This window comes from Felis catus, chromosome C2, assembly GCF_018350175.1.
Source record: "Felis catus isolate Fca126 chromosome C2, F.catus_Fca126_mat1.0, whole genome shotgun sequence".
NCBI classification, from domain to species: Eukaryota; Metazoa; Chordata; class Mammalia; order Carnivora; family Felidae; genus Felis; species Felis catus.
The window spans coordinates 96,597,167-96,618,397 of NC_058376.1; the positions used below are offsets into that span (position 1 = coordinate 96,597,167).

The window sequence follows — 21,231 nt, forward strand, 5'->3', positions numbered from 1 at the left end:
TTTCTCACTAGAGAGGGTATTTAATGTAAACTTTCTGTTGTTGTTAGTGTGAAGAGGTGTCTTGAAAAAGATGTGTGTGTGTGTGTGTGTGTACGTGTGTGTAGCAATTACTATCCCTATCTTCTGTTTTGATTTTTCTTTTTTAAATTGTGGGGCTACTTATTGCCCTTTAATTGCCTCATGGCCAAAGGCTTATTCATAATGCCTCTTAACTAGAGCTCTCAGAGCCCTGGGCTTCTTCTTGAAGTTTGTGGTGAGTTAATGAGTTGAATCTGCAACTAGGTGAATACCTGAATTCTATGCAAGATTGCTTTTGGTCTATGGACCCAAGAGTTTAGTTTTTACTTTTAGATAGGTGTAGATACAGCAAGGTTCTCTGGGAGTTATTTAATGATTTTTTTTGTTCTAGAGTGTCTTATTTAGTCTGTGATAGGAAACTTCCTCAAGTTTGCATTAACCGATTGACATTAACATTACCAGCCTTTCTAGTTACTCCCCATTAGGTCAAGGACTCTGCAGCTTTTAATATTGATGTTTAAAACATTATTGCTGCTAGTGAATCAGAATAGCTTTGTTTAAGTATGCAAAACCTCAAAAATAGATGTTTCCCATTTAGATTTTTGTTTAATAGGTGTCCTAAGTAATGATTAATATTCAGGATAGGCCAAATGTAAAATCATATGAAAAATAACAATACACAAACCTACTTAATGATGGCAATTTGTTACAGTATTATTATATATATTTTTACTTGTTCACAAGCCAATTTTGTTATTTTGCTTACTAAACATAAAATTGAAACATGCATTGACATGTGTTAGGTTGCCATATTTTGCATGAGTGTGCATCAATCGTTTGTTTTCATTTGTTTTTCTTAAGTTTTGTCAGAAACATCTATGAGACAAATTTTATTATCTTTTTCAATTCAGGGTATGACTTAGTTGTTTCATGATAGTGAAATGCAGAGTGGAAAGGAATTTAATAATATTTAAAGTTTTTTTAATTGAATGAATTTAAAGGACAAAAATGTGAAAGTATACACTTTCATGGGAAGACAATCTGAACCTTGAACATTGACTACTTAGTTTAGAAATATTATGTTAATATGTACTATTCAATATTATTTTTTCATAAAAATCATATTGACTAGAACTAAGTCAATAGCACTCATTCATGCATAACAAGGAAACAATCATTTTTTGAAATCAATTGATCAGTTTTTGCAATAATTTACAATCGCTTTGTTCTTTTAAAAAACAGTACATTGCTGCTTCTAAGATAACTTATTATCATACCTCCTTTGTTAATATGCATGCTGTCTGACTTTTTAAAAAAGGATTTAAAGGAGGACTACACACGAGTAAAATATTTTCAAGCAATTCACTATTCTAATGAATGAACTGATATGGAAACTGATTGTTCTCATCTTCTTCCTTCCAGATCTTAGATGAGTTTTGCAATGTGAAGTTCTGCGTAGATGCTAGTCAACCAGATGTAGGAAGCTGGCTCAAGTATATCAGGTTCGCTGGCTGTTATGATCAGCACAACCTCGTTGCATGCCAGATAAATGATCAGGTACGTTGTAAAGATTTTCTTGTCTTTTCTTTGAGAGCACTAAAGTATCAGTGAAGCCTGAAGAATAAAAATAACAGTGAGTTGCAGTAGACCCTTGTGGCCTGTTTGTTGATAGGGTGAAAGGTAATGCACAAATATAAGTAAGATGCAGAATAAAGTTATTTGCAGCACTGCTTTCTCTCAGTGCTACTTTTTTGGGTGGTTTACTCACTTTGTAACAGTAAACTTCATAAATGTTCGAGTTTTCTGAATGTGATTGGATGATTTAAACCCTGAGCACTATTTATTGCTAGATGTTCTTTACCTTTTTTTCTTTACCATCATAATAGGGAAACATTCATAGAAAGTATTGAGGTACTCAATAACACTTTATGAATTTGTGCAGAAAATGGAAGTGATACCCTTGAAATATTATATAGATCTTACTTGAAGTAGTAGGTAGATATATATATATGGATGATCTATATGTGGACTTACCTGACTATGCATTTTATATTGACTTGCCTGATTATAAATGAGAAACACTTTTAGATTAATCAAAATACTTCTTTTTTTTGTATATGTGAAAAGTAGAAAAATATCACTGCTGGAAATTGCTTTATGGAGGCCCACGTAGTGAGGTTAACTGTAATAACAATAGCTATGAAATAAGATCATGAAAATATCATGAAGCATATTTTGCACTCAATAAAGTTAGGTTATGAATCTTGTAACTTTGTAGGACAATACCTGAAACAACGAGAGGTTTAGCCTGTTAATTTTTTGTTTTATAAACACTACTGGGTTAGAATTTAATTATGTTACCCATCATTTATTTCTTTTAACCCAATGGTTACCTAAATTAAATATGTTTCAAAGACCATATTAAAATGGTTGTTTGGCAAATTTACTGTGAAAATCACCACCAAGGAAAAGAAAAGTTTAAATTAGATGTTTCCAATTGAAAGCTGTTAAGTAACGCTAGCGTCATATGGTCAAAGACTCTGTTTCAATCATCATTATGAGATTATTCTTTGGCATTTTACCAGCTACCAGATAATTTTTACTGACTAAACTGTATGAGGTAGTAAATTGTAAAATTAGGTTTAAATGGGAATCATTTAAAAATCTTCAACATATATCAAAAATAATAAACCAATCAATGGGTTTTTTTGTCTTTGCTGTAAGAAAACAAGAGGCATTATTGACAAAAGAAAACATTATTAAATTAGCTATTGATTGAGAGCAGAAAATATCCTAAGTCCGTCATATGAGTTACTGTCACATCAACAACACTTTTTGAGCGCACACCATTTGTAGATGTGGGAAATACATAGGTGTTATATAAATGAATGGATTTTTCATGCTATGTTTCTTAAAATAAAGGAGTTGATGGACCTCAAAAGAGAGCTGTAAGATGAAATAATGTATTTATATCATAATAATTATTTGCTATTCATATTTACTGACAATAAGAGCTATCTCATTGGACAGATCAAACTGTTGTAGGATCAGTGAAAGGATGGTAAGAATGGGACTCTGGGCCAATACGTTTTTCATTTAATATTTAGGTGTCTAATATTTTATAGTAAATACACTCGTCATTGGGAATATTAATTACATTGAAAAAGCAAAACTATTTTTCTATTGCTGACTCTGAATTAGCTTGCTTATTAAGGTAGGCATTTGTAATTTTAACACAGTTACTTTTGAGGTATATGTTTGAGGTATATTGCTTTCCAAAGAAAATATGCTGGTTTCATACCAGCATATAATGAATGGCATGTTTACTTATTTTAATGGAAGAATCAGGGAAAATAGTTAATCAGGAAAAACATAAAAGGTCAATATTAGACACATACCTATTATTTCTGTAAGCACTCATTTTAAGTATATGTGTTGTACTGGCAGACATCTAAGATGGTAACAGAGTGCATATCAAATAACATCATTGTGAAATTGACATTACATGGTCAAGTAAGTTCACCCATAAACAAGGAGACAGGAAAGTGAGAGGTAAAAGTCAGATTTGTGTGATAGGCAATATATGCATACAATCCTGCTTAGCCCAGTTGACAAGACAAAAGAGAACAGACACTCAGATGATGTATGCATATGTTATAAACGTATTCATCTGTAAGCTTGTATGCATAGTTCTAAAAGTTAATTAAGACTGCAATTTCAGACAGCTTTGAAATGTGAATGCTGGACTAGGTACAATGAAAAAAAGAGCTGACTAAAGAGATTCTGTAGGTCTGTTTTTTCGCTCTCTTTTCCATGAGGAGTAAGAGCTGACAAGTGGTGAGCAAGCACAACTCATCACATAAGAACACTCCCATTGTGTGAGATATATTTAATGTCCACAAAGAGAGAGAGACTCTGGATCAGGGGCAATTATTAAACACAAACAACAACTCACCTGCACAACACAAAAGTAAATGAAGCACTCTCGAGAAACTGTAAAAAACAAAACAAAACAAAACAAAACAAAACAAAACAAAACAAAAAGGTGTTTCTCTTCACTCCAATTCTGAGATAGAACTCAAGTTTAGAAAACGAATTTTAATACCATGACAGGTAGTAAGTCTTGGACTATAAAGAGGAAGAATGTCAGATGGATCTTTCCACTGTAGCCTGGTCATTGTAATAATTATTATATCTAACAAAGAAGGGAAAAGATGGCCCAAAACAAAACAAGGGTGTAGAAATTATAGTTTATTTTTGGAAAGGTAGATATTTTTAGAAATTCTGACATTAAAGACCAAACTTTATCAATGTGGATCAGTTTTATAATGATGTAGAGGAGTGGTATAAAAGTGAATAAATGTTCTTGCTAAGATGATAATACAGTTGATGATAGTGAGACAGTCAAAACGTGTACTGAATAAAACCCATGTTTGGTTTGTTTGGGGGTGAAGAAGTACTTAGAAATAGCATGGATTTTGATTTTCAAGTAAAGTTGGAAAAGGATGTAATCTGGTTCATCTGGCTGTTTGATTAACATTTTTCTAATACCTCTGTACAAGCATTTTATTTGAGGGGATTTTAATTTTTAAATCTAAATTCTCCAGTAGATTTCTGTGAATTATTTTATTTCAGGTTTTTTTTTTTTCCAGGCCAGAGTGAGCTTTGTGGCAGTTTTCTTTCTTACTGCTTCCTAGAAAGACTCACGTTTGTTGTTTTTAGATGTCTCTTCATGTTTTCAAAATCATTGCAGTGATGCTCTCGGAGATAGGAGTTCGGAAATACTGGCATGAGCGTTTAATCATAATTTCTAACTAGCTGCAGCTTCTGGCTGATATCCTTTACCAGCTCCCTGAAAATATTATATTAACCACAGTAATTTATCTTTGTAGAAGAAGGCCACACCAAAGACACTAGTAAATTAAGCTCTGAACACATTCAGGTCATAAAATAGAAGATCCATTATAATATCAAAGGTTCTTTATCCTTGAAGTCCTAATTATTTTCCCCATATTCCGTAAAGTTTCTGTACAATGTTACATAGCCACACTGTTGTGGTACAACATTTAGCCGCATATTTTTATTGAGACAGACAATGCTTCAATATTTTTACATTTTAACAGTCTGAAATTGTCCCTGGTTGTTTTCAGGAGCAAGAACTGGCCCTGAGAGGTAGAGCAGGGCAGGAGCAAAAGCAGAGAGTTGGATAATGACAGCTCTTTCCAGAATAGGTCCTCAGGAGGACCAAATATGTAGAGGAAGCATGAAAACAGTTAATTACTTTGAGTTTCATTTACATCTAGACTCACCCATGTGTCTAATGTTAAGGAAGCAAACATCTGGACGGCTTGCTTAGGTTTTCTTTCTTTCTTTTTTATTCTGGATATTTTGATGTCCTTTCCTTTGATGTCTTGTAGATATCTTTACAGACCATTCTGCTGGGTGAGTGTGGCACTTTGCTTTAGATTTGGTCCCACCCACTCCTGCCCTTCCCTCCATCCTTTAAGAAGTTTCCTCAGACCTCCACATTTCTGTATTTTCACCTTGATCAAAGACAAGATGACCCATAGACCCCCTATCCACCTCAAACAAGGCCAGTTTTCATCTATGATATGTTCATAAATTTGAGGCACTTATGCAATAGCTCTTTGGACACAGGTTTTCCTCTTCTACCTCATGGTGAAACCATATTGGTTGTAATCAGACAGGTCACCAAGGCACAAGTTGTGTAAGTTGACTTTTTAGACTTAAGACCTGCCTTTCCACTCATGATAATTAGAATGAGCTGGGTGTGTGCTTTGGGGTAACATTTTATACGTGTGTATGTATTCTGCGTCATGGAAAGGAACACGGTTTCATTCAAACTCCTGGCCTTCCCTTAACATGGTCTATAACTGGAATAAAGTTCTCAGAAACCCAAGACATTATTAATCTTGTCATTTACACAAGGTGATAAGTCCTTTCATTTTTAAACAGGCCCTTGACAGCTGGTATTTAGTAAGTAGAATAAGAGAAGTCTGCTGTTCACTTTGAGTAAAAAGAAATGTGTCAATAAGAGATTATCCAATGCCTGATGTATATTTTGAAGAAATAAGATATAGAAGAACGAGCGCCCCTCAGAGAAATCAAGGTCAGCATTCACTTAGGAGATTCTGCCAGCTCTCTTGTGGTTAATGAACGGCAGCAAGATTCTACAGTGTTTTCAGTTGGAACAGGCATTGTTCTCGTTTGTGCTTTACCTTATAAAGTTTTAACTGCTTCCAGGACGATCATGGCTGAATTGGCACACCCACTTTCCCTCTCCTTACGTCCACGTCAATGGTTCAATCAGACGGCTGTGACACTAGAACAGTACTGTAACTGCAAGCTTATTATGGGCTCAATTATCAAGTTATTTTCTTTGGCTTTTTACTGAGAAAAAAATGTTTTCCTGAATTATTCAATTAATGTAATTTGTGCAAAAAAAAGCAGGGAAGACCAGCTATGTAAAAAGTAAAATGTAATTTGTTCGCCTCTTTCCACTTTTTAAAAATGTTTGCATCAACTGTCAGGTAATTTGTTAATTTGTTCTTCCTTTACAAGGATTTCTGTCCACATTTTCTATGACCTCTTTTGATGTTAAAATTATTATTGGCTTTGGGCATTTTCTTTGCTTTCCTTTTAAGTCAAGTTCCACTTTTATACCAAAGTTATGCTCTGCTGTTTTAAGATGAATGCCAGCTGGCAATACCCAGAGACTGGCCTTGTGAACGGTGCCTAAGCTGACTTAGGGGGGTGGGGATGTTGTCTGGCTGATAAGTTACTTCCTTCACCCGAAGATGAAACTGTCTCAGACATAGTTTTCCATTTGATATTCACATGATAAAACAAACAGCACTGCCCTCCCTCCACCCAGAAAAAGTTTCCCTTGTGTAATGACACTCAGGACACAAGACAGCCATAGCACCACGCAGACTAGGAATTTTATGAAGAGTAACAAATCACAGAAGTTCAATAAGTGGATGACCTGCAGTATTCTGTGCACATTTTGAGTAATTAGTGTTTGCATGTATACAACACCTTTCATTCAGGAAGATCTCAAAACATCACATCCATACGAGACTCTGCTGTTTCTGGAATGATGCCAAAAAGATAGTCATCAGAGTGCATTACAATCTATCAAGGAGGAAAACATGTTGGTCAAAGACACAAGAAAAGCCTCCAGCCTAGTAAAAAAAACCCAAAGATGATCTTTAGCTTCCTCATCATGTAATGATGGAACTCTTCCCAGGCATTGTGAAATCATGCAGAATGACCAGTTTTCATAGAATCGGATGAAATGGCCACATTAAAGACAGGTGGCTAGTGGATGTTTCTTGTGGAGTCTGTAGAGTTATTCTTAGAGGTCATTTAACTGAAATTTGCAAGACTTCCAGGCTGGGTACACTGTGGGCTCCAGATATAATAGCAGGTGGATCTTTATCATTTATTCTACTTACACAAACTAAAACTAATGGTCAGTTCTCTGTTATGTGTCATTCCAATAAATTATACGTGGATTTCTCTTCATGTTATCAACAAAGAGATAAAAGTAGGGGGGTTTCTCCTCCAACAATATTTTTGTCCTGAAAATAACCAGTGGATACATATTTTTCAATATAGGGAGATAGTACCTTATATTTCTGAAAATATCTTTTAGTCTTTAGACTGTCATCCTAAAGACAAATATAGTATACTATCTCTTTGGACAAATTAAGGAAACTATGGTTGGTTTGGTTTGGTAGAACTTGGCCATGCTAAAGGATCTATTCTGTTGGACAAATATCTTTCCATTCTGTCATCAATTTCTTTGTCTCCTGAAGACACTTCTTGTTATCTCTTACCAATATGGCCGAGAAAGTATGATAAGAGTCCTTCTTATAGAGGCTAAAAACTTGGCTTTACTCTTGTCCTCCTGAACATTGCAGTTTCCCACATTACTATGGGTAGATCAGGGGTCCAGACTGTGTTTTCTAAAGCCAGCCCATATGCACACTTTGTCTTTGTGGACCTGATGTGACCTCTCTGCAGCACCAAGGCTGACAGATGTGTTCATATCTAATGTTGACTTTGTTCAGATACGCAAACTGTCACCTCCTCCCCTCCTGCCTACCTTCCAAATGTTAAAGTTCCATTCAGCTTTTTCTAGTCTTCTGACTGGTAAATTGCATGAAGTTATAGAAAATAAAGCATTCAGGGTAAATTTTGGGAGCTGGAAGAGGAAGAAGTCAACTGTCAACTTCAAAGTGAGAAGGACAGCAATAGTCTGAAAAAGTTGTCTCTCAGTACAGATTCTGTAGGGAGTATATTTCTCTATTATTTCAATTATTACAACTTCCTGAATAGGTTGAAGGTCATTCATAATTCACACTTGTGTCATTTTTAGACATGCCAAATGCAGTCTATTAAGCATAAATAAAACTTCAGTGCTTGACCAGGAAAAATAAACGGGGATTCATAACAATGAGGCCTTGTTCATCTTTTTAAAAGTAAATGATGTGTTTTCTTTTTTTTTTTTGTTTTCCCCCCTGTGCACTGAATTTCTCTTCTGTCTCAATAGTACAAGCACAATACTTTAAATTGATCCAAGCATAGCAAACTAGACTGTAAGTCTGGTCTGACAGATTCTAGATTTTTCTATTTTATAGGATAATAAACAAGGACCCATATTATTACCATTTACAAATACAAATAGTAGCATTGTCTATTTGATGGAGGATTAGGTTGAACACAGGCCTTGACAGTATAAAACAGAATTCGTCTAAAGTCTTTTATAGCCTATTAACTTTCCTAATGGAATGCCTATAAGCATCCATACTTTTTTTAGTGCTTGTGCTCTTGGACTTAAATAACAAAGCAAGATAAATGTTTAATAAAATATGATTAATTCCAATTCCAACTACATATAATATATAACTCTATATAACATATATTATATACAATATACTATATAAAATATACCATATAATTACATATCACTTACATGATATATAACATGAATTAAGTGTATTCTATTAAACATTTATTTATATTAATACCTAAAATACGAGATTACTCATATTTTATGCAAATTTAAAATTTCTCCAAGGTGTATAATTTGCCACGTTTATACATCACATATAAAATATATGTGCTTGGGCACATATATACTTATATATAACAGTGTATGAAAATATATTTTTGGAAATCTAAAATTTGTTAAATCAAATCCAGTCATCACTGCCTTTTGTCCCTAGCTCTGCCTTGTGAACATTAAGTGAATGGATATTCTTTTGGCATTTGGAACTGGTTTCAAGGTTTGATTAAAATACATTAAGTATAATAACTATGTTTAGAGTAATTCCTATATACATGTGTGGTATTATGTTTATGCCTTAGATCGTGAATTTTACCACTAGTAAAAGTGAGTAATTTGGGGCAATTCTAGTTTTATTTTTAAATACTCGAAAGATTTAGCATTAAAAAACATTTTCAGAAATTTCACTACTGTGTTATTTTAACAAACTTAAAAAATAAAAAAAATACAAATTGATCTATTAAGATAGTGACTATAAATATTTGTTCTTATAAATTGAGGCATCCAGAGATCTAGATCTTGATCCACACTTACCAAGGTAGAAATATAGCTTTCTGGAAAAATAAAAAGAGCCCATGAAGATATTGGGAAATTAAAATTTTTTATATGATAAAATGAAAAAACCACCTTAACTTTCAAATGTGTCAAATGTATGGACAGTTAGATCATGGTCATAACATGTTTTATTTCTGGAATTTGTTATTAGCTACCAAAGAGAAAATTCTGGAGGAGTTAACACATTTTAAAAATATTTATCATGACTTTTAAAAGAATGGAATTTTTATATATTCCTATTTTCTTATACTCTAAGGCCCTGTTCCTCTTATCTTTCAACTTATATTGTGAGGAATTGAGATTTTTCCCTCTAATAAAGCATTCCGAGAGAGACACAACAAAATAATATATCAACAACCCTTTTATATCAATTTGAACTTTTTCTAAGTGTTTGAGACTTTGGGGTCCCCCTTTATATACTTGAGTTGAATTCATCACAAAATCCCAGACCCCAGGACATTTTTATTTTGGATCCGGATAACTTTTTCCATAAAACCCCCTGATGGGAGAAGAGATCATTTCTTTTATGGAATTTAACAGAGTAATTGATTCCCTTCCCTTTTTCTCCAACACAAAAACCAGAGAGGTTATATTGGTAGGATCTCTGCTTCTGGTACGTAACTCAGATGACATATAATTCATAGGACTGCAATAGAACTGAGATTTTGAGAATATACCGGGTTTAAAGACATTATGGTTATATTTTTTAAGAGCATGGCCAAGAATACTTAAGATACAAACCTGTGGGAAAAACTACATAAATCACTTCTGTTATTTATTTTATTTTTATTTGCTGAAAGACCTGTTTTGTAATACAAAAGTGTAGATGTGATATCTTACTTTCGAAAGGCTTGATTCCTCCAAGATTCCTTTCCATCATTCCTCCACGCAACTTTTTTTGAGGCAACAAATTGTCATTATGTTTTTGTTTAAACCACCCCTCTCACCTCTCAAAGGCCTGCCTGTGTATTACTATTGCTAGAACATAAATTAACTTTAGATGTCGACAGCTCTGGATTCGAGTATTCAAGTTAGATTTGGGGGCCATTGTAATCATAGGCGGAAAAGCAGAATTTTGCCGAATCTAAGATCCGAAGAGATGAGATATAAAGAGGATCGCAAGTGGTAGCAACACCTTGAAAGAAAGCTCTAGAATTGTAAGGGTGTGGTAGATGGGACTTTGAGGCACATTCTTATTGCTGTGTGAGGAAGCGTGCCCAGAATCTGCCCTCATTACGTCTGGCGCTTGCCAGTTCTTTTCAAACCTCAGTTTCATGAGCACCATAAAAATTCACTTAAAATCGAAAAGAACACCCTGAAGTTAAAACCCACTCTGCTTTGCCTTGCCTTTCGTGGCCTGGAATGTCACCTTTTACCTCCAGTAAATAAAGCCAACATCAACACTCTTCCGTGTCTTTTATTTTTTGTGCACTCAATATTCTTCACATGACGATCTGTACACTTAAAGGGAAATTACAGTAGTGATCTATGTCGCTGCAAAGAGAATTGTCTTTATAATATATAGCTACAACGTACCTATCATTTTCTTTTGTTTCTTGGGCTGTTCACATTGGATCGAGTAAATCTAAAATGGAATTAAAAGAGACATGATTAATAGTGGACTACAAAGAAATGATGATATCATGATACTTTCTTGAAATGATCTGGCATGTGTGTCTTAGCAGCATTCCCCAACAGAGACAATTGCACTGTTTTACGGTCTTGCAGGGTATTGTCTCTTTAACCTCACTATTTCCGAGAAGCCACCGAAAAGTTCTAATATGTCACAATTCAAATGTCAACATGTTGTTGGAAAGGAAGCTAATAAGTTAAACCTTTGAGAGATGCCAAAAAAAGAGGTGATTCAAGCTGTTGAGAGAAGTCCATTGTTTTCTAAGGGGAAATAGAACTCCAGAATGAAATAGGGTACTTACAAGCATTTAATTGGAAAGTTTAGGGGAAAAGAGCAAATGCACAATCATTTTTTTTTTCAATCTGATAACTTTTTGAACAGAACTATTCCTTTCAGTGTACTTCCAGAAACAGGAAAATGTGAAGGCTAGGGTTAATAAGATACAAACTGCAAATTCTCTGGTTTTTGTAGAAATAGCACATAACACGGAATAATTTTCTTAAGATAGTCTGGAGTCTATCTCTGGGTGGATAGAAAGCATCCTAGGTTATATTCTAACATATTGTAGCAACATTTTATGTTTGGCATTATTTTCTGTAAACCAATTTCACCTGGTTAAATTACTGTTGAATGAAAAAGGATGATTTTATTTTGACAGGAAAGAAACTAAACAGAAAACATTCCTCATTGAGTTATTTTTTAAATTTAGCACAATTTTGTGCTGTGATGTTTTTATAGAAAAAAATAAACAATTGGACTTTAGAGCCACCTACTGGAATAAAGAGGCACATGCTTACGTTTGATGTCCTCTGCTTTTCAGAAGATAAACAAATAGATAAATACAATTAAAGTTATGCACACTTCTGTTGATCTTTTAAAATATTAACCTACTCAATTTTTCTCAGTTTGAAATATCAAATATCCTGTAAGAAACCAGCAATGTCTTCTAAAAATATGTTCTCCTAAGTTCTCTTAATAATTTGTGTGATGTGAGTTTTCTCCCCCTTGGATTGAGACAGCAGAATCGAATCCCTAGTTTACTTGCTGTCTTTGTTGCTTCTGTTGGTGTGTGTGTGTGTGTGTGTGTGTGTGTGTGTGTATGTGCACGTGTGACTGTTATTGGTCTCATTTTCACCAGTTAATTGTATAACGTCATTCTTTCTTCGACAACCTCTATCTGGTCGTTATGTAACAAATAATCTTAGAATAAAATTTAAAAACTATGAACATTTTTGTGATAAGATGAATAAGCACCTTAAACATTTTCATGATTAAGTGCTTTTTTATTGAGATATCATTGACATATAACATTATATTAGTTTCAGGTGTGTAACGTAATGAATTAGATATTTGTATTTTTTTTGTGTGAATTAAATGCTTTTATAAGTGGAAAAACCCTGAAGCCTGGACAAGTAAGTTGGACAATGACTTGCCTAAGGTCACAGAGCTGGTCAAGGTGGGGGTAAAAGGAGGCAGCTCTAGGAAATTATAGGTCCACGCTTGCCCCACAGTTGTTTAGTCAGTCATTAACAGATTGATTCAATTCTTTCTCTCCTCAGATTTTTTCTAGAAAGCAGGGGAATAAACACCTCCCCCTACTACCCTGCTAAATGAATCAATTAAAGGCATACTGCCTGCTTTCAGAGAGTGGGAATCAGGAGCTGAGGCATGAGGTCAAGTCCTGGATCTGGGAGTACTGATGATTGGTGAGAGAGGGATTAAGTTTTTTAAAAACAAAATAATCTCCTTTGACTATGTGCTCTACAGACCGGTTCTTTATGTCATGTCCTTCTAACCTATTCCCTAAAAAACACCTTGTTGAGAAGGTGCTGCTTTTGAGAACATGCTGAGGGAGGCAATTGTGCCCTGCCACCCTTAGCGAGGCTACTGCTGGATAATGCCAGACGCATTCAGCTCTGTGAATATGTGTGTGGTTCCCTAGGGTGAGGAATTCAGAGAAGGGAAAGTTCTTTGCTAAACATTACACAGAGGTGTATGCAACACGGTAAGCCTTGTCTTAAGACAATTTGATTGGTGAGGTAGGATTTAGAAAAGATTTGTGAACTGGCATGAGAATCACAGCTTTCCATTTGTCAATAGAAGGCCAATTTTCAGGACATAAAACAGGAAGTCACACTTCTTTTGACAAAAATAAAAGGAAATATTTGTTTATGCTATGAGAAAATGTACAGATATTAGTGCATATCTTGCCCTTTCTTAATATTCACTTCTTTCTCTCTTCCCACCCAACCCTTTCTGGTGTTTTGAAGATATTTTATAGAGTAGTCACAGACATTGCGCCAGGAGAGGAGCTCCTGCTGTTCATGAAGAGTGAAGACTATCCCCATGAAACTATGGCGCCGGATATCCACGGTTAGTACTGTTCACACCCCCATCCTCCGCGTCCTCATCCGGTCTCCGTGACGGAGCATCTGTGTGGGGCCATCACACATTGAGTTTTCCTGGCTCTTCAGTGTCAGTTTTCACAAAACTCCTTCTCTTCTGAGTGGCTCTTCTCTTGGCTTGACATCTGGCTAATGTTACTGTGAATCTTGAGTAAGCAGAGGTCTTCCCTCAAGTGGAGGCCAAACGAATTCTGAATATATCAACTGAGATATCCCACCGTTGAAACTTTTTTGTCAATACCTTAGACTATGGTGAGAATCCTTTCACTATACAAAAGTCATTTCAGAAAGCTCAGTTTGGGCTTTCATCAATCTGGTGGGTGTTTCTTCCCATCTAATGTTCTATTCCTGGAAAAAGTATGTCTCCTTGAGTAAAATCCTAGTTGGCATGACAAGATGGGAGAGGGCTGGGGGGAAGGGGTTTAGGAGAAAAATACACATGAGGAAACTTTACAGCCAGAGTTTTTATTTGCCAGAGGCCTATTCTAAATCAAATGAAGGGGATATCAAAAGAATTATAATTATTAGTTATGCATGTATAGAACAGATGAAGAGATAATTCTATCCGTATTGAAGTGTTACCATTGGGATGAGAATTTAGTACTTTTTCCTTTCTCTTTCCTATTTCTTTCTCCTAATGTAACATGATTTGGTTAAACATAATCTAGTGGTGTCTTTGGAATGTTTTATAGTTGGAAGGACCACTGGGAAGGGTTACTCACCCCAGCTTAGCTGACAGGTGGGGACGGAGCCACCTCCCATCCCTTTGGCATTCCGGATGGGAAAACCTCAGCCTCTGCTCTCTGTAGCTTTTGCGAAGGAAGCTACCAGTCTTGGCTGGGTCTTTGCTTGAACATTTTTTTCCTTTGGCTGAGCTGCATTCTGCCTCATTGTAGATTATACCAGTTATATTTTGGGGAACCTTTTGGAAATTGTTTTCTTCTCAGAAACCCAGTGTTCTCAACCAACCTGGTAGAGCTTAAGTCTGAATAAGGAATCTTACCCAATGGGGTCTGGGACAGACGAAGCATGAGGGCATAGGATACGAAACGTAATCTAGCTTTCTCTAGTGCAAGGCAACTTTCACTGGTATTCACCAGTGTTAGACCTAAAAAAAGGTTTTCAAGTAATTCTTTTTAGAAATATGAGTGATTAGCTTACTATTCTTAAAAGCCTGAGTGGAAGTGATTCTTCTTCTTTTAGGGCTACGATTCATAAATTACCTGCCTTCACAACACCCTTGAACCCATCAGCTGCTTTTTATTTTCATTGTGTCACACACACACACACACACACACACACAGTATACCAGATACTATATGCTCTCCATTTATTATCTCATTTAGTCTTACACATTGATCAAAGTTATAAGAGAGGAATCATATTTATTATACAGATAGAGAAACTGAGGCTATCTAAGGACTTAGATAAATTTACCTTAGGTCTAGGTAAATTGGCCAAGATCACATGACTAGAGAGTGGTAGTTAACTTTCAAACCGAGGTCTTGTTGTCTGTAAACCCTAGGCCTTTCCCATCCATTCTGTGGCTTGGAGATTCTGTTTGTGTTCAGCCTGCTCGTGAGATCCTAAATGTAGATCTTAAATATTGTGAAGAGTGTAACAGATTATATTACATGGTTCCATTACCTGGTTAATGTCATTGAGAGACATGTCTTTAGAGCTGAGGTGATTTATTTTAGAATACCCCTACCTTCCTTAACCCTCTACGGTCCAAAGTTGACACACTCTATTAAATCTACGTACTGCTTTCTTTACTGTTCTGGCCCCGCTGTTCCTGGTTTAATTGATATGAAACCTGTCTTGTATGTGGATTTTAGCAGTGGTGTCTCCTCTGACCTCTCCTTCACTTCTCACATCACAGCTAGGCTTTCTGATTTTCAGCGGCTTTCAGTCCCCTTCTCAGCATGGACCCCCCCAAAGCCCCTAGGGACCTGCTACCTTCTCTGACTTCACTTCCCCTAGCTGCTCTACATGTACCCTATCAACTCGCCCTATTTTATACTACAGTTTTGCTTTTCCACCAGCTGCCGTGTTCTTCCTGCCCTTTATCATTGGTCCACGCTGTTCCCACTGCCTGGAACATCCTCCTTCATCCCACTTCACCTGGCTGATGCTTGCTCATTACAAATCCTTTTCTGAACCTCTGTCCTTCAGATTAGATGGAATAGACATGTTCATCTGGGCTCCTTTAGGCCCCATGCATGCATCTGTCATAAAATATATCCCACTCTATTTGTTCACATGTGTATCCCCTTGAGTTTCTTATATAGTCACTCCCTAGCAAAATGCCTAGCATTTGTTGGTGACTAAAATATTCCCCCCAAAACATTCAGCCAATGAAAAACTGGCTATAGGTCCTGGCTGTAGCTCTATAAAACAGGGATTATGTATCATGCTGCCTGGGTGTCTTTTCAGCATTCTGAGCTGTTTTTAAGACTTCTGTGATTGTGTCTGTGTGATGTGTGCATCGTACAACCTCATGAGCAGGCAAAAAGCTATTGGGATGGAAAGAATAGGAACAATACCATCACTGCCTGGCACCTTATAACCTTGTTATCTCTACTCCCCACTGTTACCATTTATTTATCTTACTGATGCAAAGGGCAAATTCATGATATGTTGGCTGTGTAACAAGGCCCTGCCAATTAGCCCTGACCCTAGGGTAGCATAAATTAGTCTAGAAGGGTACTAAAAACATCTTGTGTCCATTAGGTGGTAATGACGAATGTAAGGAAACATCCACGTTTACTGATGCTAACCAGTGTAAGCATGACTCAGATAGGGACTCTGTGTCCCATGTGCCCTCCGGGTCACATGGCACAGTGAGACGTGTGTGAGAGAGACAGAGATGGGTTCAAATCCTGGCACAACCACTTGGCTCTATAACCCCTGACTGGTTTCTGAACTTCCCTGAGCTTTAATAGCTTCATCTGAAGATGGAATAAAAATATGACATGTAATTTCTCATGATCAGGTTATGAGAAATATCAATCATCCGTGAACAGGGTGGAGGGACTATATCATGCACAGTAAGTGGTCATTCTTACTTTTAGTGTCTTGTGAATATTAAACCCAGGAAGGGTTTAAGCCGTAACGTGTTATCTGGTAAGAAGGGTATACTGTAGCCGCAGACACCACGTTATCGTGCTAGGCTCTCTCCTGTACGTGTATTAGTTTTAATTCCTATTAAAGTTAAAGTGGTAGAAATAACAACTAAGTAGTTTCCATTATGTCTTCCATAAAAACTGCCGGTTTGTGGTGACACTTCTGATCGCCCAGTCCTGGTAACACCTGAATTATTTTCACAGAAGAACGGCAGTATCGCTGTGAGGACTGTGACCAGCTCTTCGAGTCCAAGGCGGAGCTAGCAGATCACCAAAAGTTCCCGTGCAGCACCCCTCACTCAGCATTTTCGATGGTGGAAGAGGACTTCCAACAAAAACTCGAAAGTGAGAACGATCTCCGAGAGATACATGCGATCCAGGAGTGTAAGGAATGTGACCAAGTGTTCCCCGATTTGCAAAGGTTAGAAATGGCATGTTGCACTACGAGACGTGTTTATTTACTCTGCAGTGAAGTGTGGTTATGCTGAATTTTCAGAATTTATGCAGATGGAAAATCTGGAACTGTGATGAACCTGACAAGTGTGTCAGTGACATGTTCATAAATCAGTTTTCCTTGGAAATTCTTATCTGTAAAATGTTTACAAGCAAGTTGGAATTAGTTATTTTGATGCTAGATGGAAAATAATATGTTTATATTTATTTAAGTAGTGTTATTGGCAACTGAAAGAAAGCGTAGCATGACAACACAAACTATGACTTAGAGGAAGAATCAAGAATGCCGGAGCAACACTGATGCCAATTAAACTAATCATGTGCCAAACAGTAAAGCTGGTTCCAGAAACACCTAGATGACCAAAAAAAAAAAAAAAAAAAAAAAAAAGATTGATTCTGGTATACACTTAATGAAAGATCGATGACCTTTTGGTAGATCAGTGTAACCCATGGATTTAATTTCAACTATTAAAACGGCACATATATAAAAGAATAAGAAAATCATGCCCAATGAAGAAAATGTTTTATTTCCCAAAAGGGAAAGAATAAACATGATCTAAATGAAATTATTCTTTAATACTTACTTTTAACAAAGTGAAAATCATGTATCAGCAATATGGTAACTTTTTATAGGCTTTTGAACTTCATTCAAGAACTTTTTTTTTTTTTTGAACTTCTATTAAAGCAAACAGCCACCCTGGAACCTCCCCTTTGAGAACTACATTGATTATTATGCTATAAAATAGTTCTTCTGATCAGAGATACAGAACCAGCTAATAGGTTTTCCGTGTGCTTCTACCTAATGGTTTTTGCCGTGGCCCACAAACAATTTTAACAATTGTATTTGTTTCTTTGCTTTTATTTAGTTTATTTTTTTAACTTTTGTTCATTTTTGACAGACAGAGACAGAGCACGAGTGGGGAAGGGGCAGAGGGAGGGAGACACAGAATCTGAAGCAGGCTCCAGGCTCTGAGCTGTCAGCACAGAGCCTGATGCGGGGCTTGAACTCACGAACCGCGAGATCATGACCCGAGCTGAAGTCGGAGGCTCAACTGACTGAGCCACCCAGGCGCCCCTCATTTCTTTGCTTTTAAATCCAGAAATGATCCTTGGAATCTATAATCAGAACTTCAAGTGAACATAACCCTGTATTTAAATGGTTATGGTAGTGTATCAGCTGGCCTTAAGAGTGTGAGTTACTCATGGTTTACCTTGGACAGTCCACCTATTTCAGTTTATCATTTTATTTCCTTTCTTTCTTCAGTGTTTCTCCTTCTCTCTTCATTGATGGCCCTGCATCCTCTTCTCTGTCTAGGCTTCTTACAGGAAAGGTTTCATACAGCAGTCATTGATTTTAATGGATAAATAACTTTGAAAAGCACCAAGGATAACCCATTCCTTCAGGAGACTGAGTCAAAAGGATACATTTCTAAGCTTGAAAATTTCTAGGCTGGAAAGATTTAGCTTTTAGAGGGAAAACATTGTAGGGAATAAGAGGGCTTTCCCGGTACCCTTTAAACTCATCTTTACCATTTAATATAAATCCACGTAGAGAATCAATCTGTTATAAATGTTTGGTAACACTTAGATTTGTATTATAAAAAAGTCAGAGCATATCTCATAAATGTAATTGTGCTCAAATTAAAAAATAAAATGAAACGAATAAATACCTGTGGGTAAGGAAAGTATTTATTACCGTAAAGCAGTATCTCTGATGCCAGAGATTCAGTATTATTTCCTTCAATTTTGCTATCAAAAATAATGGGCAGCATTATAAGACAAAAAATGGTGGATTAGACACTAAAATGTAATTCCTACTGCCCACTAGAAGGCATGGTGACACCTAGGTAGAGAGAGTTTCTTTTCTTACTGGCTCTGGGATTGAGGCTGAGTCAACTCTACTTAATGCCAAAACCAACTGCCAGTTTGGTGCCTTCAGTCAAAAACATTCAGTGGGAAACAATAAGGAAACCTAATTATCTGGTATTGGATGAACCCTCAGAACTTTCTTTTTGGTAGCTCAGCCAGACGGATATAGCATGTCACTATGCAACCTGAGGTCGACCATATAAGTGGTATTTTTGGTTATATAATTTATTCATGTGCAGAACTTACATTCCCCGAATATTTTCCACTTTATTTAATCCTATTTTGTTGCTTTATACTTTAAACAAATGAGAAAATTTTTTTGACATGATAATTATTCTGTTCTGTATCTTTTCTGTCAAATGTTGAGAAAAAATACCCCCTCGCCCCCCAAAAGGGCAAGGACCAAAGGTTAATATGCAAACATTGCAAAGAACCCAGAAGGCTAGGCAAAGCTCTATAAAATAGGATGAAGTTCTATGAGAAGTGGAGAAGCCTCCCTAACAGCTGACGGGATGGCTTCTGTGTCTGTGAAAGAAATACACATTTGGTTTCGTAAGAACCAGTTGTCTTTTGATTCTTTCTATCACTGAGTGATAGAACAATACGGATTTTATGCTAGATTAGAAGAAAAAGAAAGGAGAATTCCTCTTACACTGCTAGTTATTTTTCCCCCTGTATGCCATGTACTATATTCTTGAAACCTTATCATATCCTTGGAGTAAGGGCACAGGAATAAGACTCAATGTACAGGCCTGTCTCTCCCACTAGATTTCAGAGTTTATGATTTGACGTACATATTGGAATATATGTCATCAAATGGCATGCCCTCCTGAGTGGCTGAGGATGACAGTGAGTATATGAATCTGTGCCATGATTTCGGAAGATGTCCCTGACTCAGTTCAATGTTAACCGCAGTTGATGATATCTCTCTCTTAACTCTATTAATAACATTTTAACTCGTGTAACAAACAGACGATTGCATATTGTAGATAAAGGTAGGGCTGTTCTTGTGACTCCACACACCTGTACTCTCCTGGTACCTTTTGTTCACAGAGATATCACCATTTGTGCTCAAACAGAATAGCATTACAAAGTCGACTGACTCACGGGGCAGGAAAAATAAGTTCATATGCCAATATGAATGGAGTTGTAGAGGGGAAGCTGTGGAGGAGAAAAAATATGGGAAAGACATTTCTGATTTATCAAGATAGGAGAAAGGGTACTTCATTTTGTCACGCACCCTGCCATTTACACAGCGTACGTGACTCCTGGATATATTCTAGGTGCGCAGGGTCTTACTGGTACTCAACTTTAGAGTATTTATCTCACAGAAAAATAGAACATGGCAAAGAAAGAGTGCTTGCAGGATTGGTAGTAGTTGTTGTTGTTTTTCTTAATATCTTTGTACTGTGGAAAGTTTCAAAGTATACAAAACTAGAGAGGGATGGTGTAATAAACCCCCGTATGCTCAGTTTCAGTAATTATCATACAAGGCCAGTCTTGTCTCAGCTATACTTGTTCAGATTATTGAAACAAATCCTGGACATTATGTCATTTTATTCAGAAATAGCTCAGTATGTATCTGTCGAAAAAAGGACTCTTTAGAACACAAATTTCTGCACCACACTTTAAAAATAATGATTCCTTAATATTACCAAATATAAAGTCAGTGTTCAATTTCTCCCAGTTATCTCATTATTTTTAGTTTTATGTTTGAATTACGATCGTAATAAGATCTGCCATTGCAATTTGTTGGCATGTCTCTTTAAAATTTTTTTATTAAAAAATTTTTTAGTGTTTATTATTTTTGAGAGAGAGAGAGAAAGAGAGAGTGTGAGCGGGGGAGGAGCAGAGAGAGAGGGAGGGAGACACAGAATCTGAAGCAGGCTCCAGGCTCTGAGTTGTCAGCACAGAGGCCGACACGGGGCTCAAACTCGCAAACCATAAGATCATGACTTGAGCTGAAGTCGGACGCTTAACCGACTGAGCCACCCAGGTGCCCCTCTTATGTCTCTTTTAATTTATAAGTTCCTTCAGTCAAAGTCAGTCTTTCTTTCTCTCCCTCCCTTCCTCCCTCCT

The 21,231-nt window shown here is 36.4% G+C and overlaps 1 protein-coding gene across 9 annotated transcripts in view; it reads left to right on the forward strand.

The window, feature by feature from the left end:
- Window positions 1-21,231, forward strand: part of MECOM (MDS1 and EVI1 complex locus) — a 561,175-nt gene that overhangs the window by 499,813 nt on the left and 40,131 nt on the right. For all 9 annotated transcript variants that reach the window (XM_019810458.2, XM_003991927.4, XM_019810459.2 and 6 more), the window contains 3 exons: window positions 1,441-1,575; window positions 13,571-13,673; window positions 17,035-17,251. In XM_019810458.2, the coding sequence (XP_019666017.2) occupies window positions 1,441-1,575; window positions 13,571-13,673; window positions 17,035-17,251 (455 nt within the window). The remainder of the gene's footprint in view (window positions 1-1,440; window positions 1,576-13,570; window positions 13,674-17,034; window positions 17,252-21,231) is intronic.